At 45.5% G+C, this 23,899-nt stretch overlaps 1 protein-coding gene across 1 annotated transcript in view; it reads right to left on the bottom strand.

Moving 5' to 3' along the window:
• Positions 1–23,899, bottom strand: part of LOC148010300 (uncharacterized) — a 136,753-nt gene that overhangs the window by 81,107 nt on the left and 31,747 nt on the right. Inside the window, exons 2-3 of the mRNA XM_087671442.1 lie at positions 2,424–3,061; positions 1,905–2,280 (exon numbers count right to left, since the gene is read on the bottom strand). Of these exons, the coding sequence (XP_087527568.1) occupies positions 1,905–2,280; positions 2,424–3,061 (1,014 nt within the window). The remainder of the gene's footprint in view (positions 1–1,904; positions 2,281–2,423; positions 3,062–23,899) is intronic.

The following is a 23,899-nucleotide window of genomic DNA, read 5'->3' as shown; positions in this document are numbered from 1 at the left end:
CCAAGTGCTTTGTGTTGTGTCAAATCTCAAATTGAAGCTTTTTGTATTCGTTTATTGTAGATGCAATGCGACTACCTCTACAGAAGGTCATTGGTCTTAGATGGGTCTATAAGACCAAGTACAAGACGATGGGAGTTTGAAGCACAAAGCTAGGCTGGTTGCCAGAGAGTTTGCCCAAAAGCCCAAGTTGGACTATTAGAGATGTTTGTGTCAGCACCTTGAATGACCATGCTTTGGATGGTCATTGCCTTAGCTACCAATCACAGATGGCCCATTTACCAAATGATATGAAGTCAACCTTCCTGAATAGATTCTTCAAGAGAAGATCTATGTGGAGCAGCCATTTGACTTCATTTTCCCAGGATTAGAAGATCAAATTTATCTCTTGTGAAATGCCCCCTATGGCCTTCTATAAGCAATAGAAGCAGCCACTAGATTCCATCCCAAGATCAAAGGATAATCTCTATTACTTCTGGAAAGGCCCTCTGTGGCTTGAAGCAAGCACCCTGGCAGTGGATTCATAGCTTCTTTCTTCAGCATGGCTTCTAGAGGTCAGATTATAACCCCATACTCTAGAATGGATTCATACATGGGTTGGAGACCTTTAGCATCCTATGTGTGGATGATTTGATTATTCTAGGATTCATAGTGACCACCTTGGGCTACAGGTCTTTCAGCTATTGCAAGGCATATTCATCTCGCAGAGAAGATATGTCACTGAGTTGTTATCGGACTTTGGCATGGTTGCACATTAGGCTATTTCATGCCCCATGGACCCCAGCTTCTAGTTGGTCCAGCATGTGCTGCATGCAATGGTGGATGTCACTATGGACACCCAAAATAGTCAACACTTGACTTGGCTCATCCATACTTGACCACACTTCAGTTGTCATTTTGAGTTCATCAGTGCAGAGGCCCTTCCCTCCTCAGTGTCTTGGCGAAATTGGGTGCTATAGCTTGGAGCACAAACCACACCCTATCACTCTTTCTTCTAGAGAAGTAGAGTATTCACTTGCCCGCTTTGTTTGTGGGCCCCCAACACTAGTTAAAGCCTGGACGTCATCACTAAGCCACGTGCCCCTTATTTGGGGCAGGCTGTCCTCTATCTTCCATCTTTCCAATCTTCCGCACTCCCAGCACCCCCACTGACTGAAGTTACCAGGGCTTGAATCTCAAATTTTGTGATGATATCAGTACCCTTCAAAAAGATCTTCAAACATTAGAGCTGCAGACATAGTTTACTAAATTGGAGGTCAGGTAAAACCTTCAAATTCTATCTTGGGGTACTAAACTACCCCTTTGAAAACGAAAGATAAAAGACAATGACACTGCACTGTTAAACAGTGGACAGATCCTGATTCAGTTTAATGTATTACCATCCTAAAAAGAATATCTTCCAATCCGGTGATCACTACAAGCATCAGGGAATAAAAAACATAGAAATTTCTTGAAATAGAAGGGCTGGAACCCAGGACCAAGTTCAAAGCCCACAAACCTCTCATTTAGTTACAGGTGTTCAGACCTCTGAATGTTTGAATTCCAATTCACTAGTATGCTAGACCCTAAACTTGTAGAAAGTCTAAAGAATAATAAAGTTACCTGCTTAAAAAATTTTTATTAGCACCAATATAAAGCTAGCAGAAGTCCAACTCAGAACTGTCCACACAAAGTCACCTACGCCCGCCCACATAAACACAACTACTTGAAATGATTGTTTAAAACTTCAATAAGTGCAAACCAGATCAGTGCCAAGGACACAAGGACCTGTGACTGATGCACCTGTTGCAGCCAAAAGCTACAACCATTTGCATTTCCTTGCACACTTCTGCAACCGACCCAGCATAGAATCATACTCTCTTAACACTTAAAACTTGCTGTATTAAAAACAAAGAATGAGAAATTACGTGAGAGGATCAGTAAGGGCAGAGCGAAGCGGCATCTCCATATTCTCATGAGTTCTTCTATGACTAAAAGCAACAAGTTGATTCCCAGGGTCTGACTGAGATATTGCTACGGATGATTGTGTGAGAGGGGCACGATCAGATTCAGTTTCTGCTGTTGGTGTCCCAACAATGGATGCATCATGCATAGATGAGGTGTGACCAACCCTTCCTGTTTCACGAACATAGTTTTGGCCCTCCTTCCCATAGGGGTCTCTGGATAGAGTTGCATCTTTTGGCAAGCCCTCCCTGAAATATCCAGATGGTGTTCCAAGCCCACCAGTTACTAGCATTGTACCATTTTGAGTAGCATTATTGTCTGCATGGCCTAGCATAGATCCTACAGAAGGTGAAGAAGAAAAAGAATTCAGAAAGGGAATAGCTGATGATGAATACGGACATATCCTTAATGATGAGGAAGATGTAGAGCCATGGGATGTTTTTTACTTATCAAACTTTACATTTTCAAAAGCAACTGCAAACCTGCAAGTGACTCATGCCGGCCCTCTACCCCATCAATTTGTACACTCGAGATATTTTCATAAACTTTGTTACCCGGCAGACCATCACTAACAAGCTCAGCCACTCCATCCTGATCTTCACCATCCCCATCAATGTCCCCATCCTCGTCATCTTCATCAGAACCATCACTTTGGGAATCGCTGGTGGTTCCATCCCGTTCTTCCAAGTCTCTATAGCCAGTTTCACTTGTCAGACCTCCAGCTTGATCACTACCGTCCCAATCTGACACTCTTGCAGATGTGCTCATAATATTGGCAATTTGAGCGTTTCCATTAACGATCCTTTGATCGTTACCATCTATGGAAGTTTCTTGCCCTTCAACTGACCCCAAAATCCCATTGGTTCCTGTATTAAAAGACCTGTCTGAGCTTTGGATGAACTGTTCTCTATCACCTCCATATGTTTTGTCATCTCCAATGCTAGTGGAAGCTTCTGTTCTGAAGTTTGTAGCCCTTTGGGGTGCTCCTGCACTGCTGCTGCTATAAAGGCGGGAAAAGTGATACTGATGCATCAATCTAGCTGAAAAAGCATTGAAATTGGCATCCATTCTTTGTGAAGGGACTCCTCCCAACATAGTTATGTCATCTGCTCCCATGCCACTGTTTTTAAATACTATAAAGCTCATTAGTGAATCATACTCTCTCTCTCTCTCTCTCTCTCTCTCTCTCTCTCTCTCTCTCCAATCACACAATTTTCTTAGTTCACTATGTACTTGCAAGAGCTCTCTAACATGATGGTCCTGTAGTTCTGATGCTGGCAGGTCTGACATGATGATCCTGCAGCTCTGACGTAATTACATCCAATCTCAAATATGACTTTGCCATTTGAAGCTGCATTGAATGGCAACCACTATGGGGTTGCTATATGCCTCCTACCAAAATCAACCCTTGTGTTGGCTATTTCAACCAGTAGAATCACTCAACCATTTTGTTGATACTTTATCTCCTTCTCACTTCACCCACAGTCATCATAGCAAGCACTTCGGTCATTATAAGCTTGCCTCCCATCATAGGAAGAGGAAATAAGGTGATCATTTTGGTTGGTTTGAAGTTTCCATCTAAATTAAAAATGCTTAAAGATTCCAAAAGTTTATTACTAAGGTCAAGTTCAGTGATAAGTTGTAGATGCAAAAAAACGTGGGCAGGACTGAGAATGCAGGACATGACAGGATTGAGAATGCATGACTGAGAATGCAGGGCTGACGTGTCACTGAGTCATGCTAGCTGTTGGACCCTGTGACTGGCGTTATGCGCAACTCTCTGCACCCTGAGACAGGCATGATGCAGGACTGACAATAGATGGTGCCCTGTTGTACCCTATGACTGAAGTGATGCAGGACTGAGGTCACATGTCTGCAGGACTAAGTCATGCTGCCTCTTGGAGTCTTGGACCCTGTAACTGGCGTGGTGCAGGACTGAGTCACATGTCTGCAGGCTGAGACTGGTATGATGCAGAACTGAGAATAGATGGTGCCCTGTTGTTACCTGTGACTGGAGTGATGCAGGACTGAGGTCATGTGTCTGCTGGTCATCTGCAGTCTCCCCATAGAGTAACAGTGATACAGTGAGTGGCAGTGATGCAGTGACTGAGATGTGATGACTGACTTGATGCAGTGATATCGACCCACCGTTCTCTCTGTGATGTGATGCTTGAACTGAAACAGTAATTGTCTGTCATCAAAGTGAGAGTGTTTGTTGTGACAGTGACAGCAACTGTTGAGTGTCTTTGGGGCCGTGGTGATCTGCTGGTCTGATGCAATAGTGACCATATGCACTAGGGAGATCACATGCTGTGCAATACTCTGCAATGGTGCAACAATTACTGCAACTTTAAGCTTGGCTGAAATTGAAATACTGAAGCACAGCAGCGAACATTGCACATAGCAATATTGTGGCCAATACTTGTGAATGCATTCATAGTAGGGTGAACATACCTTTGCAAATATGAGTGAACCAATATTGCAAATATGGGTGAACCGATATCACCAAGAAAACAAGGCGACACCCTAGTGGAAGAACAATCCTTCCAAACCCAACAAAGCTCTACCAGAGAAATGGACATGATACACTCACACTTTGAGCATCAAACAATGGTTTACGATCACAAAAATACTAAAGACAACATGCACTGGAGGTATGGATGACACAATAGTAAATACATGATAAAGTATTGCAGGAGATGAAAGCACACATGAAAGCAAACACTAGTGAGTGGAAAAATGGGAAATATCGTGAAATAAATGTAAAATTATACGCTGAAATGGCAGACAACGCGATAAAATTGGTGTCAGAGTGCAGCGGTGCGGAAGCGTAGGACTGAGAGAGAGAGAACGCAGAGAGAGAAGAGAGAGAAAGAGACAGTGGAAGATGAAGATCTGCTGTATAAAGTGTGCTGTATACAAAGATATGCAGATATATACACGGGCGCAGTGCGCTGGACTGCGTGTCTCCACCTCGACGATGCAACCTGCTGTTCACCTCGAAGTCCGCTGCAGTCTGCACTGTCTCCTGTCAGAAATCTACGAACAGAGACAGAATCTGCGCGTGCCACCAGTCTGTAATCTGCGAGCAGAAAAGTGCGGGAGATTGCTGAAAAACTCCGCTGTAAATAGCCAGAATCTGGGCGCCAGAAAAAGACCTGTCGGCTGCATTAAATGCAACCGACTGACAGGACAGGTCGGACTGCCACGTCGCAGTCCGACTGCACCTGGACAGAATCTGTCCGACTGCACCAGGACAGGGTCTCCATCTCCTATGGCCAGCCAAGGCAAGAACAGCTCGAATAGTCGCCATACGAGCAGTGGGGGCAAAAGTATCATGACAATCAATCCCTGGGCGGTGTGCAAAACCTTTAGCAACAAGGCGAGCCTTGTGCTTATCCAAAGAACCATCGCTAAGGTATTTGGTCTTGAAGACCCATTTGACGCCAATCACTTTCTTATTCGGGGGGCGTGGCACAAGTGACCAAGTGCCATTCCTCTCAATAGCCTCCAACTCGGCTTCCATAGCTTTCTTCCATGGTGCGGACTGTAAAGCCTCCTGCACGGAGGTGGGCTCTCGATCCTGCATAACACGGGTCATCAAACAATAGTTAGAGCAAACAAGCACCGTAGAATGTGCTTGGTGCCTCCGTGACCACCGCGGACCATCCTGTGGTCCCCACTCCTCAGGGACCCCCTCGATCCCTGAATCACGAAGTGTGTCACTGGCCCAACGAGGAGGAGGTAGACTCTGTGTCAGAAACAGAATCAGAATCAGAAGGCACGGCCTCCAAAGGGACTGTAGCAGGAGCCCAACTCTCCCCTGGATCTCCAAGAACGGGATGCTCCTCACCCGTTGATATGGCCGGAACCTCCACAAACCACACATCTTGACTAGTGTACACATCCCGCTTAACGGGATCATACAATCGATAGCCTTGGGACTGGGAGCTGTAACCAACAAATACCTGTCTTCGGGAAGCTGCTTCAAATTTATCACGGTGAGCCTTGGGAATGTGAACATAGGCATCACACCCAAAGACCCTAAAATAAGAAACATCGGGCTTAGTCCCAAAGTAAGCCTCAAAAGGTGTCATCCCATCAACGGCCGAAGTGGGGGATCGATTAAGGATGTGGACTGCAGTAGCCACAGCCTCGGCCCACAGAAACTGAGGTGTCTGTCGGTGCTCCATCATGGTGCGCGCCATCTCAATCACACTACGGTTTTTCCATTCAAGAATGCCATTTTCTTGAGAAGTGTTGGTATTAGCAAACTCCTGGTGAATACCTTTATCTGCACAAAAACAAGCAAACTCATTAGAAACAAATTCACCACCCTTGTCGGATCGCAAGAACTTCAATTTCCGGCCTGATCGGTTCTCCTCAAAGAGAAGCCAATCCTTGAAGTGGGAGAAAGCTTCTGACTTCAATGCCAAGAAATAGGACCATGTCATCCTGCTGTAGTCATCTACGATCAGCATGAAGTACGAGCTCCCTCGCAAGGACTCGTTCCTCATAGGGCCACAGATCCGTAGATACAAGCTCCATCGGTGAAGTAGACCGCCGCGAAGCTTTGTGGGGAATGGCATCCCTATGCTGCTTCCCACGAATGCAGGAGACACATGGCTGCTGGCTCACCACTATATCCGGCAACCCTCGAACAAGCTGTCCACGTGACGCCCTCCGAAGATAATCATAGTTGAGGTGACCAAACCGAGCATGCCATAACTCTGACTGTGTTTGAGAGGTAAGAAGAAGAGTAGAGAGGGCGGTGGAAGACTTCAATTTATAGATGCCGTTCTCCTCATATCCGGATGATAGAACCTTCCTTGACCCACGATCAAGGACTCGCACCGAATCACTGTCAAACTCCACCAAAAGTCCAAGGGAGCAAATCTTATGAACTGACAGTAGATGATACCCTAAACCTGGTACATGCAAGACCTCTGAGGTATGGGTACCACCACGTCCAACTGGAATAAGCTGCATCTTACCCCGTCCTGCAATAGACACTGAAGAGCTATCTCCAATGAGAATCTGCCCACGCGAGGGTCGCAGCTGGGCAACACCATCTGATGAAGGAGTCATGTGCCGGGAGACACCACTGTCAACGATCCACTCTCGAGCCTGGGGAGTCGTCATCGCAGCATCAGATGCATTCGGTGTAGAGTCCTCAATGACAGCTAGATGAGGGTGCAGCCACCGCTCCAGAATCCTTCGTGTCCTTCTTGTTGGTGTCCTTCTTGTCTTTGTCAGGGCAATTCTTCTTCCAATGGCCAGTCTTTCCACAAATATGGCATGTGGATTCTTTGTCCTTGTCCTTGTTCTTCTTTGACTTGTTATCCCCCTTCTTCTTCTTTTGGTCCTTCCCCTTCTTCTGAGAGGCTTGACCTGTCAGTGCCTCCGATTTGGAAGCATTCTGTCCCTTTAGTTGTTCCTCTTGGTCCAAGACCATAGGAACCAACTCTTCCCACCGAAGAGTGGACTCTCACCCCGAAGCAATAAGAGCGGAGTAGAAAGTACCGAATCGTGGCGGTAACTGGGATAAGAGTGTGATCGCCATGTCTTCGGAGGAAATCGGCTTCCCCGCATTTTGAACCTACATCTGAAGCTGTCTAAGCTTGTTGATGTGCTCCAGCAACGAAGAAGACTTGTTCACGGACAAGGTCCACATCTGAACCTCCAAAGAAACCCGCTTCATTAGGGTCATCCGGTTATACATCTGATCAAGCTTCAGCCATATCTCCCGAGCCACCGTCAAGTGCTCGATGTGAGCTATCACGGCTGTAGTACAAGACAGAAAAAGAAAGGAACGAATCCTGGCATTCAGTTTGTCCCAGTGAGACTAAGCCTTGGCCAACTCCGCACGAGCATCAGAAGAGAGTTTGGACTCATCTCTTACCGAGGGCCGGTCGAGCTCCTCCTGTACAAGCTCCGCCAAATCATAGGACTCAAGGATGGCCAACATCATGACGCGCCAGATGCGGTAGTTGTCGCCATCGAGCTTCTGATCTGCGGGAAGAGCAAGTAAGACAGGCACCTTCCAGTCCATAATCGTCTGGAACTCCAAGTCAATCTCTGTAGATATCTTCACCTGTAATGCCTTCACAAACGCAAAAGCAGCCCCCTCTGACTGTGAAAACTTAGCCTGCTAGGGCTCTTCCACGTCCTGAAACTTCTTCACCCGCCGGAGGCGATGAAAAAGCAAAACCTGCACTTGAAAGCTGAAAACTCAAACTTCCTCCTCGTCAAACAGCAGCAAATCCACCACCTGGACTCCTTTCCTGCGCGCTCACTTGCTTCAGCCTTGTTCCCAGGCGCAGCCCTCCTGCCTGCCCTCAAACGCTGAAAACGCAGCCTTGTGTCGCGATAGAAACTCCTCTTCAGGTTGGTTCTGCACTCAATCAGCCCTTCAACACTGCTCTGATACCATGTCAAAGTGCAGCGGTGCGGAAGCGTAGGACTGAGAGAGAGAGAACGCAGAGAGAGAAGAGAGAGAAAGAGACAGTGGAAGATGAAGATCTGCTGTATAAAGTGTGCTGTATACAAAGATATGCAGATATATACACGGGTGCAGTGCGCTGGACTGCGTGTCTCCACCTCGACGATGCAACCTGCTGTTCACCTCGAAGTCCGCTGCAGTCTGCACTGTCTCCTGTCAGAAATCTGCAAACAGAGACGGAATCTACGCGTGCCACCAGTCTGTAATCTGCGAGCAGAAAAGTGCGGGAGACTGCTGAAAAACTCGGCTATAAATAGCCAGAATCTGGGCGCCAAAAAAAGACCTGTCGGCTGCATTAAATGCAGCCGACTGACAGGACAGGTCGGACTGCCACGTGGCAGTCCGACTGTGCAATCCGACTGCACCTGGACAGAATCTGTCCGACTGCACCTGGACAGGGTCTCTGACTGCTAACAATTGGACACAGCTTGGAAGAATGAAATGGAAATGTTGAGAAAACACACTGATACGTGCAGAACTGAAATCTGAGTTAGATGCTTGCAAGAAAGACAGAAGCATTTAAGGAAAAACTTTACATACAGAAGCCATTACCAGTGCATTTGAATTGGAAAAGGATACGGCCATGGTTTTTCTTACCCAACTACCATCTCCTAAGTACGATGTCTTCTACACCAGTCTTCTGACATTGAGAGTGCATGAGACTCTTCTTTGGAAAGAGTTAGCCCCACTTGTCTTAGAGCATGACAAGCATCTTAAAGGGATAGGTGTGAAGAAAACTGCTAGGGTTTGCACTGAGGACACACAAAGTGTACGACCATGACAGAAACACAAAGAGACAGACACAGACACTAAGGGCAAAACTCAAGCCCTAAACACAAAACTCGAAAACTCAAACGCTCAATGCAAAACTCAAAACCAAAACACAGAAACTCAAACACAAACAAAAGAAAGGAGAGAGAGAACACAACTCTGAAGTGAATGAATGCTGTAAATGAATGTAAGAGTGTACAGTGTGCTCAAGGATAAAGCAATGTCGGAGTGTGACGTCCACCGGAGACGGATCCCAAGTCTATGATCACCAGTCAGAGTGTAGGAGTGCTGAATAGTGAATGGCAGTAGGCTGGTCACCAAAACGCAGTAGTCTGGAGGCTGGAAACTGGTAAACGCAGCAGTGTACCGCCGATCAAAGGCTGGAAACTGCGCACAGTCTGCTGTAAACAGCAAGCTGAAACAGTGTCTGATGTGGCTGGCGATGACTAGATGATCAGATCACAGCAGATAATGATGTCGCCAGCAGCTAACGTCAACATGGATGAAGGCGCCAGCAGTAGGAGCAAACACGGATGGAGTGGCAACAGTCTCAAGTGTTGGATAGCCACGCGGGAGAAGACACATGGCTGAAATCTGCACGTGGAGTGAGAAACCTGCACAGACGAAATGAGGTTGAATGGAGACACCCTGTCTATTTATAGATATGGAAGGGCGCCCCAAAAATTAGGGTTTTCACTAAACTCTCTCGAACCGCTCGCTGTTTTAGGGTTTTCACTGAACTCTCTCGAACCACTCCCCATTTTAGGGTTTTTACCCTAAAAGAGCATTTTTTAAGTGTGTTTTGGGGTTGTTTAAGAGGCTAATCAGCAAGTAATGCATATTTTAGCTCAATACCCCCTCTCAAGCCCAAAACTGAGTTGAAAGGTTAGGCCAACAACGGTGATGTTGATTTACCCCAAGGCGTCCCACCCCAAAGCAACCAAGGCATTGGACAAAGGGTGCATGTCGGTTACCCAGTGGCCTACCAAGACTACAGAGGCGATGGTTATCTTACCAAGGGAATCCAAGTAGTCACCCTAGAGAGGACAAGGTATCAGACAAAGGGTGCACATCGGCTACCCAGTGGCCTACTAAGCCCTACAAAGACGGATGAAACTACATGGAACTTGTTTTTTTTTTTTTGAATAAGTGAGGTAAATTTTATGGGATGCGACCAATTAAGTAATAGTGACCCAGAAGACAGGAGTAGGGAGGGTACACCCAACACATCACAAAACAATACAAGCTAACCCATCCAATCAGGGTGTCGATGACGAGGAAAAATAGGTGCTGAGGTATCCATGTGATGAAGGAGTATGGTGGTGTGGTAACAACAGCCGACAGTGGAAACAGCTTCGGATCTGCTCAAGTGGTGCTCTGCAAAATGAGATGCAAAGTATGCTACATGATGAAGAATGCTCATGCAACAGGTGCCACTTGGACAATGTCTCTCATGGGAAAATTGTTCACTTGCCCAAGCGCCCTAGTACAAAGATGATGAAATCATGCAATGCAAAGTGTAAGGTACACCAAGGGGGAGAAGCCGATGTCAAAGACAAAGTGCTAAAGCTTGTAGAATACCAAGAAGGGTAGGAACCCCCTCTCAACCTGGATATAGATGCCAAAGAAGGAAAAGGAGCCTGATGTCGGTCTTCGTATGGTGCCCAGAACCATAAGGAATGAAAGAAGATGAAGCGGATGAAGCACCCCGCTAGAAGAGTAAGGTAGAAGTCACTGCCATAATAGCATCGAGAGAGATGCTGCGCGATTTGCCTCGGAAGGAAAAACCGCCATATTGGAAGAAGAGCAAGCACTCCGAGGATGATGAAACCATGAAAGGAACGGTGCGTATCCCCACGTCTCTAGCGTAGGTAGGACCAAAGCAATCTGCAAGTTAGTCCTACATTGAAAGATAAAACTCTATAAAAGAGATGAGAATTTGCAAACACAAAGGTTAGTGGTGAGATCCTCCAAAGCAAAACATAACAGAAAGAAAATCTAACACACAATAAATACAATGAATGTGTATGTATGTGAGTAAATGCAGCGGAAGACAAAAAAATGAAAAAGCTAAGGAATGCTAGACTGACCTACGGTATCCGAAAGGACCTATAAATGTATATGTATGTGTGTGAAAAAGCTAAGGAGTGCAAAAAATGAATGCTAGACTGATCTAGGGTATCCGAAAGGACCTATAGACATGCTAGTCTAAGAAGGTGGCTACTATCGTATACGTCCAGTAGTAGGGCTCTGCCAAGTGAACGCCTAACGAGGTGGGGAGAAAGGTGAGATAGATGCATGAAGTGCAATGGGATCGGGACTTGCAGACCAATCAACCAGTCCCTCAGGGGTACTGAAAGAGATGGGCTGCTGAGGCTATACTCGAGCCACATGTCCAACACCAACGACAGGTGCTGAAGAAGCAGTTGAAGCAAGAGCGAAAGGCGTAGCCCCACTGGACTGTGCAGTCACAACGGTCTGTTGAGGCTTTTTAGGTGGAAGACCTTGGGCCTTGGAGCGACACTCCTTGTCCATATGGCCTGCTCTCTGGCAGTATATGCAAAACCGGTTTTTCTTAGGGAGTTGTTGCCAGATAGGTCTAGATTCTTTGGTTCCATCTCAGGAAGAGTCTCAAAAGATGACGTACCAACGAGACAATAGGGTTTGTGGGGAGGAACACGGAATGAACTCGGTAAATATGGAGAAGAGAAGAGAAGAGAAGAGAAGAGAGAAGAAACTCTGATGATAAAATGATGAAGATCTGAATCATGGAGTGTATGTGATACAAGGGAACAAGGGTGCCGTAGCACAAGGAAGATGATGAAGATAGCCACGAACCACGAACCGCAATGTCCTCCTGAAGGGGTGTGAGGGTAGTGGAGAGGCTAGAGAGAAGACGTGACAGACTGAATGAGTCAGCCGTAAGGAATAAATGAGAGAGTGGCCTATAAATAGGCACAATCAGTCTAGGATGGCGCCCCATTTTGGGGCTGTAAACCCTAAACGCAAAACGCAAAAACGCAAACTACGGGTGAAGGGTGAAGGGTTTCTCAACACCCCTTCTCAAGCCCAAAAAGGGGAACAAGAGAAGAGGAAGGTGGAGATGCAATGCTACATGCTGAAGAAGGCTCATGCAGTAGGTGCCACTTGGACAGTGTCCCTCGTGGAAAAATTGCTCACTTGCCCAAGTGCCCTAGTACAAAGATGATGAAAACATGCAATACATAGGAGGAATGTCGGACTTTGTGTGGTGTCGAGAACCATAAGGATATGCCCATACTCAATCGTGGGAGGTGGCTCCATGTTGACCAAAGGACGAAGGCAAGAAGAAGAGAACAAAGAAGATGTAGAGGATCCCTAAGATCCAAGATTTCCACCTGAAAGGTAACCTATAGTAAAGAACAGCAGACAGAGTGAATTGGAGAGCCCGAAATTCAACCTCGGGAGAGAAGCCACTAGCTCCGTGCATCCATGCCGGAAGAAATACGAAGGCCTCGTCACCAAGTCGCGGCTGAACCTCTGAGGTCCCGATCTAGGTGATACCTGAAGATCCTGGGTATCAATAGAAGAGATAACTAGTCGAAGACAACCGCCCCAAGAAAGTAGAGGGTGGGTGAAGAACTTCATGTGGAGTAGGTTCCCCCTCTGAGGTGGGAGGTGAAGGGGCCCCCGCTGAAGTCAAAGAAGAAGTAGATGCCCCCTCTGAGGGCGAAGAAATAACATCCCCCTCTAAATCCCCCTCTGAAGTAGATAGGGAATCCAAAAACTCATGGATCAGGACTCCAAAATGTCCGATAACGAAGGAAGTGCCGCCGATCGTGCCGAAGAAGATATCTGGGGTGCCGAAGAGGAAGCTAGAAAGCACCTAGAAGTGGCCTCTCAAACCTGAGTGAAAGGGGGTGGGGAAGAAGAAGGCTCAAGATGAGCCAAGGGTGGGAAAGGGTGGGGCTCAGAATGAGCAAGAGATGGGCAACAGTCGTTGTCTCTCAGTGGAGCAGACTGGGTAGCCGAAGAAGAGGAAGGAGTCGAGCAACCACTGTCTCTCAAAGGAGTAGACTGACCAGGACACGGTATCAAACAATCACTGTCTCTTGATGGAGCGAGCTGCAGATCCGTAGGTCGTGGAAGCCATTGTACCTAAAAATAAGTGGGAGAAAACTGCCTCTAGCATTGCGACGATCTCCAAGAGATCCTAGCGCCAATCGATCCTCCATGTGCTTGAAAGGACTTAGTGCGCATCGGATGCGTCTTATTGCCTTGAGTATAGTACTCTGATAGCTGATGCAAAACGATCTTTGTGGCCCAAAAAGGAGAGGTGGCACAAGGAGTACCTGGTGGAAGACGCATATACTCCGGGGGGTGGGGAGCAAAGGTCGAACTCGGCAATCTTCAATGGTGTCTCTGGTGATGCCACAGTAGAAGCACCCAGTAGTCTGGTCATCTGTTGGTAAAGAAGCCATGGGTACCAGTGTGTCTTGCTGAAGAAGGAAGAGGTGGAAGAGATCAGCCACAAACCATGAACCGCAATATCCGTCTCAAGGGGTGTGAGGGTAGTGTGAAGACCGCAATGTCCCCCGCAAGGGGTGGAAGGGAAGTGGAAGGGCTGGAAGTGAGCTGCCAGTGGGAGGAGGATGCTACCAACAGTAAGAGGTTGCAACCAATAGAAAAACACAAGTCAGAAGAGAGAAAGACTAAAAACGCAGGCAGCAGGAGAGAGAAATACTAAAAACGCAGGCAACACGACTGTGATAACATGGCGTCTAGTTGGAATCAGCTCCAAACTGCGTGAAAAGGGCTGGAAATCAAGCGCCAACTGATGGAGACAGCAATGGACAACTTCAGCTGAGATGTCCTCCGCGAACGGGGTGTGAGCAACAAGCTGAAACACCTGAAATCTACAAAAACAAGATTTTGATACAACGGAAGAAGAAGAGAAGTGGAAGCCGAACCCGCCACCGATCTTTGCCTTCACTGGAGTGGAGGATCTTTGCTGCTAGGTGAGTAGATCCAGCTCTGATACCATGTCAAAAGATGACGTACCAGTGAGACAATAGGGTTTGCGGAGAGGAACACGAAGTGAACTCGGCAAATATGGAGAAGAGAAGAGAAGAGAGAAGAAACTCTGATGAATGGAATGATAAAGATCTGAATCATGGAGTGAATGTGATACAAGGGAACAAGGGTGCCGTAGCACAAGGAAGATGATGAAGACAGCCACAAACCACGAACCGCAATGTCCTCCTGAAGGGGTGTGCGGGTAGTGGAGAGGCTGGAGAGAAGAGATGACGGACTGAATGAATCAGCCATAAGGAATGAATGAGAGAGTGGCCTATAAATAGAAACAGTCAGTCTAGGATAGCGCCCCTTTTAGGGGCTGCAAACCCTAAACGCAAAACGCAGAAATGCAAACTGCAGGTGAAGGGTGAAGGGTGAAGGGTTTCTCAACAAAGAGGAGTCACCCTTTGATTAACTTGCCTTTGCATCTTGTGACTTCTTGCCACTGGTGGTTTTTCCTCCCGAAGAAGAGACAACCAACCCCCTCTACTCTGAATAAGGCTGTGATGAGAATTTCTTGTGGACTTGATCATGCAGTGTTGCGTAAGGCAAGAATTGGCACTCAAACTCGTAGAAGGTTAGCAATCGAGGTTGGGAGATGATGTGTTGAATAAAATTGAAGTACTTTCGGACAACTTATTCAAGAAGAATGTAACCCGATCGTCATCTGACTTTGGAGAGCCAGTAGTGGCGAACTCGGCAAGTAACCGCCTATATTCAGCCAGCTTGACTTTTAGATCATCCCCTTTCTTAATAGAGAACTCTTGAAGCTAAAAGTTGAGATCGATGCGCCGAGTACGATCACGATCCGCATAGCGGTCGAGAAGGTGACTCCAACGCTCTGACGAGAGCGGAAAGTGCTGCAACTGAGAGTGAAACTCGGGAAGCAATCCCTACATCAACTCAACATTGGCTGTGGCATTGCGGGTTCTCCATTGATAGATGTAATCAGGGTGAGCTAGTCGGCGGTCCGGCATAGGCTCTAGACCAATGACGAGGTCCCAAAGACCCTGAGACTCAAGCACTTGTTGCATGAAATTAGACCAAGTAGTGAAATTTGACTCATTAAAACGTGTCTTATCCGTGAAGACATTCTCGGGCGTTGCAACAGGAGTGGTAGTGCTCGGAGATGGATAGTGTGAAAAAGTGTAGTGGGGATAGGATGGGGGAGTGGAGTACACTTGGGAATGGGCCCCAGAGTGCCTACCAAGCATGCGGGTAGTGTGCAAGGTGGATCCATAGGTAGGGATGGGCTAACTAGGCATGGGCATGGTAGCCACATGAGGAACCCAAGGAGATGGGATGGCAACACTGGGAGCAAAAGATGGAAATCCTTGCGTAGGTGTAACCCAGGGAGAGTGTGAAGACGCTGAGGCATAGTTATCAGGTACGAAAGATATGATACGGTACGGTACGATAAAATACGATACTAAATGGTACCTCAAGATTTTATAAGGTACGGTACAATATTAGTACGAAAAAAAATAACTTGATTATTTTGACTAAAGATAATAAAATAGATTTTTCAAGTCTAAATAGCAATGCTATTAGAGTATATAAGATGAATACTTGAGGGTAACATGTCAAAACCTAATGTTGTATGCACAACATGCGCTACTGCTACCTGCAACTTATAACTACATAGATGGGAGTGGATACACCATAGATGCATGATCACACAAATAAGAAAAGTGTGGTCTTAAGAGAGAGAAGGTTGAGAGAAATTGTTTAAATCTCAAATAACCTAATCTCATGGAAGAATCATATTAATATAAGAAGCATTTAGCTCGTCCCAAAGTGCAGTGGAAATGGAAAAGATATATCCATTAAGTTGGTACCTTATGGTACTAATGCGTAAGGTACGGTACCTAAAGTATGGTATAGTATCAAACCTTTCATACATGGTACTAGTGCAACTAAAGAGAGGAAGAGGCTAGAGAGAGAGAGAGAGAGAAGGTTGAGAGAGAGAGAGAGAGGCTTGAGAGAAAAATAGAGTGTGAGAAGCTTGAGAGAGAGAGAGAGAGGCTTGGGGGAGAAATAAGAAAGAAAGAACAAATAAAAGAAAGAAAAAAGAAAAAAGGAAAGTTGTAGACTTAAAGGAGAGTGTCAAAAAGTGCCCATTTTTTTGTACTAAATCGTACGGATACATATCGTACTGTATTGTACGGATCAATTCGTACTACATACGGAGACAACCCTGAGCTGAGAATGGAAACCCTTGTGTTTGAGTGGTCATGTGAGATGTAAAGCTAGGGATAGTGAGGGGGATGCCCATCACAGTCGACCCAAGAGTTATGGGTGTGTTCATTTGCTGAAAGGTGAGGCACTGTGTTAAAGAGTGGCGTTCCCCCTAACGAAATACTATGGTGCAAAGAGGTAGAGAATGGGGTGGAGAAGGAAAAGATGCTAGAAACGGAGATGGAAGATCCAACCCCTAGGGTGTGTGATGCACATGTGGAGTATAATCCAAGGTTTTGAAAAGATGATGAGAGGTGATCAAGGTGTGATATAGAAGAGGGTGGAATGGGAGGGAAGCGAGAAGTGTGTGTGTTATGCTCAAATGAAACTGAAGCTATAGATGTACCTAAATTTCGTCTACTTCGTGAGCCCCCTGTATTAAAGTTCACATACGCAAAGCCATCTGGATCCTGTACCTCAAAAGAAGAAACAAGCAAGGGTTTTGATTCATGCAACTCAAAAGAATTCTACAAACCTAACATTGGACCTAGCTGAGATGATGAAGATGAATCGCCAGACGTTCCGAATGCCGTATGTCCTCCATGATCAGAGAGGCGGCCAGCCTCACCAACCGGTCCGGATGTGGTATAGAAAAACTTGTAGCAGGGGTGTAAACATCACCGTACTTGTTGCGATAGTACTCCTCAAAGTCCTCTGTCATGTTAGTGAAATCTGGTGAAGGTAGATTGTCGTCCTCCTCACCGAGTCCATAATGCCGTCTCAGGGCCTCCAATGATGGAGAAGCCTGATAAGACATCATAGGAACTAGAGAAGGTGTCTGGGACATTTTGATTCAGTTATGAGTCATATTGTGAGCCTCACACAAAGACTAGCTCTCCACAATATCCGCTGGATACTCTTTACAAGAGCATCGGCTCTGATACCATGTGAAGAAAACTGCTAGGGTTTGCATTGAGGACACACAGAGTGTACGACCACAATAGAAACACAAAGAGACAGACACACACACTAAGGGCAAAACTCAAACCCTAAACTCAAAACTCAAAAATTCAAACCCTAAATGCAAAACTCAAAACTCAAACACAGAAACTCAAACACAAACAGAAGAAAGGATAGAGAGAACACAACTCTGAAGTGAATGAATGCTGTAAATGAATGTAAGAGTGTACAGTGTGCTCAAGGGCAAAGCAATGTCGGAGTGTGACGTCCACCGGAGACAAATCCCAAGTCTGTGACCACCAATCAGAGTGTAGGAGTGCTGAATAGTGAATGGCAGCAAGCTGGTCACCAAAACGCAGCAGTCTGGAGACTGAAAACTGGTAAACGCAGCAGTGTACCGCCAATCAAAGGCTGGAAACTGCGCACAGTCTGCTGTAAACAGCAAGCTGAAACAGTGTTTGATGTGGGCGATGATGACTAGATGATCAGATCACAGCAGATAATGATGTCGCCAGCAGCTAACGTCAACATGGATGAAGGCGCCAGCAGTAGGAGCAAACACGGATGGAGTGGCAACAGTCTCAAGTGTTGGATAGCCACGCGGGAGAAGACACATGGCTGAAATCTGCACGTGGAGTGAGAAACCTGCACAGACGAAATGAGGTTGAATGGAGACACCTTGTCTATTTATAGATATGGAAGGGCGCCCCAAAAATTAGGGTTTTCACTAAACTCTCTCGAACCGCTCGCTGTTTTAGGGTTTTCACTGAACTCTCTCGAACCACTCCCCATTTTAGGGTTTTTACCCTAAAAGAGCATTTTTTTAAGTGTGTTTTGGGGTTGTTTAAGAGGCTAATCAGCAAGTAATGCATATTTTAGCTCAACTATAGGAGCCAATGGATCTGGCTCTACTAAATCTCTTACTACAAGTGCATGAGGGGAAACAAGAAAGGGAACAAGAAGGCAAACACCAACCAAAAATAGGATGACAAAAAGAATGAGAAGAAGTCTAAGCCCAAGTGCCTACCTTGTGGGAAGGGCACTCATGGCAAGAAGTGTTGGCAAAAGTATCCCCATTTGAAACCAAAGTTTGAAGGACTCGAAAGCTACCCTTGCTACTACCGAGTCTAACTTTGTGCATCTATTTGAGATGGAGGATACAGCCCTTGCCTCCTCCACTAAGGAGAATTCATGGCTCATTGACAATGGGCCCACTTACCACATGACCTACCAATAGGATTGGCTCCAAGATCTTCATTCTGTTGAGCTAAAAATGCATTAGCCTGACTTAAACAACCCCAAAACACACTTAATTAATGAAGTAACCTTATTATTTAAAAAGAAACACAATCCTCGAGAGTAATTGTATTCCACATGCCAAACCCTAATTTAGGTGCCCCAAAATTTCATTAAATAAGCATGCAGCCCACCACTCTCCCTCAATCTTGTTTTGCAGGTTTCGAGAGACATATCTTTGTTGCCCACACCCCATTCACAAAGGACATCGCAATCAAACCTTCCCTTTGTTGTATGCTATCATCTAGCACCTGATTCCTATCTCGACTCCACTTGTGAACTATCGCCTACATCCTAGAGCTTTCGCCTACATCATGGAGATCTCGCCTAGTACCTTGGAGTTATCGCCTACACTCAAAACCTTGTGTTTAGCAGGTCATCACCTAGAGCTATCGCCATCAGTCACACACTATCAGCACCTATCAAACATTTGTGTTTGTTGAGTTTCTCTCCTACAGCTATCACTTGCATAGTCACCTACAGCCTTCAACCGTTGCCCAATTTTTCTCTCTCCTCAAGTATCTACGTTTTTAGTATTTCTCTCTTCTCGTTGCCTCTCTGCATCAGATCCAATCTCTCTGCCTACATTTGCTAGTGTTCAACACACAGAGGCTGCCTTGCTGCATTTTAGGATCCGTTTTAGAGTACCGCACAATCTCCCACTCATAACCTCATATCTTAATCCCAAAGGTACACAAGTGTAAGATTCAATATTCACTACATAGTGTGTTTGTTGCATGAGCATTCTATATTCAAGAGTCATTCACTTCATTATTCATTGTGTTCATTGTCTCTAAGTTACCCTAACCCTAACTATGTTCTATATTATCGATTTGTGCTCTGTTGTACGATTGGTTTTGTGTTTTCTGTGTTTAGAGCATTTCTTCGCATGGTATCAAAGCTAGGCACTCCCTAACAAAACGTTGGCCTTTGATCGAAAAGCTCATCCGTAGAAGCAAGGACAAAAGGTCAAATGACCTCAAACACACTCGCACCACGCTCCAATCTCCGCAGCCAAACATGGACAAAAACGATCAAGAGTGGACCTCCCAACTTGCTACTACCCAATCTGACATGGGCAAAGAACCATCGGACTACCATGGAGTCCACAGACCATATCAAATTTTTACCACTAAGTATGATCTTATCCATATGCGTAGGGCTCAGCAGTTGAGTTATCTCCTTTAGATTCAATGAACAAAACTAATAATCTTGCAAGATCTTCGGAATCTCCACTACAAATTGGCCACCCGCAAGTGAAACCTAGCTCGGATTATGCTCCTCTTCCACAGTACTTTTCTCCAATGCTAGGTATGAACCCTATTATGTCAAATTCTGTGTCAACTGATTTTGTATTTTCGGTTGGATTGGGGGAAGGGACTTTTCAAAATAACCTCTGGTTTCTAAGTAATGAGGAAGACAAGTATTTCTTTATGAACTCAAAACTAGGTAAGAAGCTAAAAGAAAAACTTGTGTGTATTCTTTCCCTTCCTTTTCCTTTAAACAATCTTGTTTCTCATGGTAAATTTGGAGTAGTGCATCTTCGTCTAATACATTTAATGGAAAAATGGAGCCAACCATGTTTCCCACGACAACATCTATCACTAATCCATTTGGGCTCCCACCCATCCCTCTCTAATCTTCTGTTGCACCTTCCTTTCCGCTTCCATTAAGTGCACCACATTTACCACCATACACCACACCATCGAATTTTGTAAACTTAGGTACAACCTTTAGGACCCCTCCATACCTGTTTCTCAGCGGCGTACCTATGACAGAGACTCAACCTTCTACACACACTTTCCGGTTATCCTTCTTGGACTGCATCCCAGACATATTTGAGTGTGGATCATTTGGTACCCCGGTTTGCCTCTATGGCATTACCTAGTGGATCATCCGGTCCTTATGTTGTGTCCCAGCCGATATTTGGACATAGCTATCACATCTCAATCCCTCCACCTCCACCTACGGTACCATATGGACCTATCTTTGTTTCGATACCTCCGCATCAATTGGCACTCATTGAACATTAGCATCCTATTTCTACCTATCCACCATTACACCCTCCTCCTTCCTATCCACCCTACCCCACCTATCCATCTTTACAAACACCTCATGGTTCTAATTCCGCATCTGCCAAGCATGCTTTTAATGACAAGAGCCGTTTCAAAGGGTCAAACTACACCACTTGGTCTAGTTTGATGACACATGTCTTAGACTCTCAGAACCTATGGGATTTAGTGCAAGGTTGGAACCCCAACCTGATCCCACACTTGTTCTATACGAGATCGTATGTTCAAAGGCTCATAACGTCTCCACTATTGTCGAGCTTATGCAAGGCTTACTGCCTAAGTTCACTCTAAGCTTCAGCATTTCAACTTAGCATCCGAGCGTTGGGTGCACTTGACTGACCACTATGCGGCTTAAGATAAGACCTGTCACATCAATTTCGATCATAAGCTCCAAAACTTTAAACTCCTAGATAGGGATGACTTGAAAGTCAAGTTGGCTAAGAATCGGCGTTTCCACGCTGAGTTCTCAAATGATCAGATTACCCTATTTCTTAACAAGCTACCAAGAAAATATTTCCATTTTGTGCAACAAGTGATTTCATAGCCGCCCGCCGATGCCTACATTTTATGAGTTTGAGTATCAGTTGTTGCATTACAAACGGTTGTTCGATCAATTTCATAACACGTCCTCGATAAACGAGGCTCTCATTGCATCTTCTCAACATGACAAGGGCAAACAAAACTCAAATCAAAATCAAAATCAAAATATGGCTAGTGAATTCCAAGGAACCACACAATCCACTCTCAAACCTAGATGGCAAAACGTACCTAAGAAGAATAGGTATTGTCAACATTTTCAAAAGACTAGCCATTATGACAAGTGTCGATCTAAGACCAAAGGCGCAGCCAAAATCCAAGGATCAGATCCCACACCCCAATCAGGTAACCCCCGAAGGGAAAGCAAGGGCATGGCAACCCCAACAAGAGCAATGGCGAGGCCAGATCCACATTGCCACCGATCCGCTATCATAGTCAATGAACTAAACTCCAGGGCATTTGTCTGACTAGTCTGTAGAGGCCCACATCATCTCCTTAGAGACACTGGATGCGAGTCTCATTCACATCTATGAGTTACCCCCTAATGAGGTGACTCCAAAGGCCTAATCGTCACAGCCAAGCACATCAATACATGTTTAGCTTGTGGATAGTGGAGCCACTCATCACATGACTCTTATAGAGGACATTTTCATTTATCGAGCCCCTACAGTCGAGAGATTCTGTGAAGGAAATAACTCTTTAGTCAAGATTCAAGCCCAAGGTTGCCTCAGTTTTTTCATTGACCAAGGTCCGAATCTGGCTTCACCAAATGATATCTATCATGTCCCCCAACTTGGGGTAAACTTGTTGTCTGTTCAACAGCTTTGCCACTTGGGGTGAGCAGTTTTCTTCATAGCAACCACAATCGAGGTCCTAGACTCTTACACTGGTTTAGTGGTTGTTCACGACAAGGCACAACCTAATGGCCTTTACCACATGACCCACTTTCTTACCGAGCTAACTACTGATGATTTGGAGTTCCATCACTTTCAAGCCTTGGCAACCACATGAGAGCCCACAAACTCTGAGCGTCTTTGGCATTGTCACTTAGGACATCTTGGCTACGACTCTCTTAATGAGCTACTGTGTCAAGGGTGTTGAACTAAAACATGCTTTACAACTGATTAGCATTTTTAAACAGCCCCAAAAGATGCATAATTAATAAAAAAACGCAAATTTGGTGTGTAGTTCGAGAGAGTTTCAATGGTCCCCCAAAAGCCTAATTTTTTGGGGCACCCTTCAACATCTATAAATAGACTGGCTGCCCACCATTCAACCTCATCCTTTTGAGAACGTTTCTCACTCTACCTCGCAGATTTCAGCAATCGGCCACCTACCATTTGCTGTCCAGCCATCATCAATTACAGCCCATTACTATCCAGCCCTAAGCGGCCTCTTTTTAGCCATCGCCTTGCTGTTTGGACGTCTCCATGTGATGCGTCATCATAGCACCTGATCAACCTACGTTTTTAGCCTCGGGTGCCAGGCAACAAGCTACTGCCATCTCTCCCACCAGGTGACTCTTGTAGTACCTGCGTCTTTGCTGTCCAACAAACCGTCTACATTAGCAAACACCTCTCCTGTTGTCACCTCAGTTCCCTGACACTCTAGTGATCAACGTTTGGTGTTTCCTACACTCCGTCACTCCGATTGGTGGTCATAGCACTTGGGATTCGTCTCCAATGGGCATCACTCTCCGACACTGCATTGCTCTGCCCTTAGGCATTCTGTACACCCTTACATTCATTTACAGCATTCATTAAGTTCAAAGTTTCTTCTCTCTGTGTTTGTCTCTGTGTTTGAGTTTTGCATTTTGCATTTTGTGTTTTGCCTTTAGGATTTGAGTTTTGCTTGTCCATGTCTGAGTCTTTGTACACTCTTACATTCATTTACACCATTCATTCACTTCAAAGTTTCTTCTCTTTGTGTTTGAGTTTTGCATTTTGCATTTTGCGTTTTGCATTTAGGATTTGGGTTTTGCTTGTCTTTGTCTAAGTCTTTGTGTTTTAATCCTATTCGTACATGCTATGTTTCCTCAATGCAAACCCTAGCATATCTTCACATGGTGTCAGAGCCGGTGCTCTTCTAAAGAATACCATGCGGTGATTGAGGCTAGTCTTTGTGTGAGGCTCACATGCGACTCAATTCTGACTCATGATGTCTCAAGCACCTTGTTCTTCAGATCCTATGATACCCTATTAGGCTTCTCCATTGGAGACTCTGAGAAGGCATTGTGATCTCAAGGAGGAGATAGACACACCTTCACCTTTACCATCTTCTTCTTTTCATCTTACAAATGAAGAGTTTGAGGAGTACTTGCGCATCACGTATAGTTCGGTTTACACTCCTTCAACAAGTGCTACTACTCCATCTGGACCAATTGGTGAGACTAGCCATCTCTCTGATCTTGGAGGGATCATGACATTTGGGGCATCTCGCAATCCATCGCCTTTATCTAAGCCATGCCTTATGTCAGGTTCGTATAACCCTTTTGAGTCGCATGAGCCAAAACCCTCTCTTGTTTCTCCTTTTGGTGTGCAAAAGTCGGATGGTTTTCAATATGTTAACTTTAATAGAGGAGACTCTC

This window comes from Lygodium microphyllum, chromosome 29, assembly GCF_053477565.2.
Source record: "Lygodium microphyllum isolate KBCC chromosome 29, Lygodium_microphyllum_v1.1.10, whole genome shotgun sequence".
Classification (NCBI taxonomy): Eukaryota; Viridiplantae; Streptophyta; class Polypodiopsida; order Schizaeales; family Lygodiaceae; genus Lygodium; species Lygodium microphyllum.
This window is presented reverse-complemented; position numbering and strand designations above follow the sequence as displayed.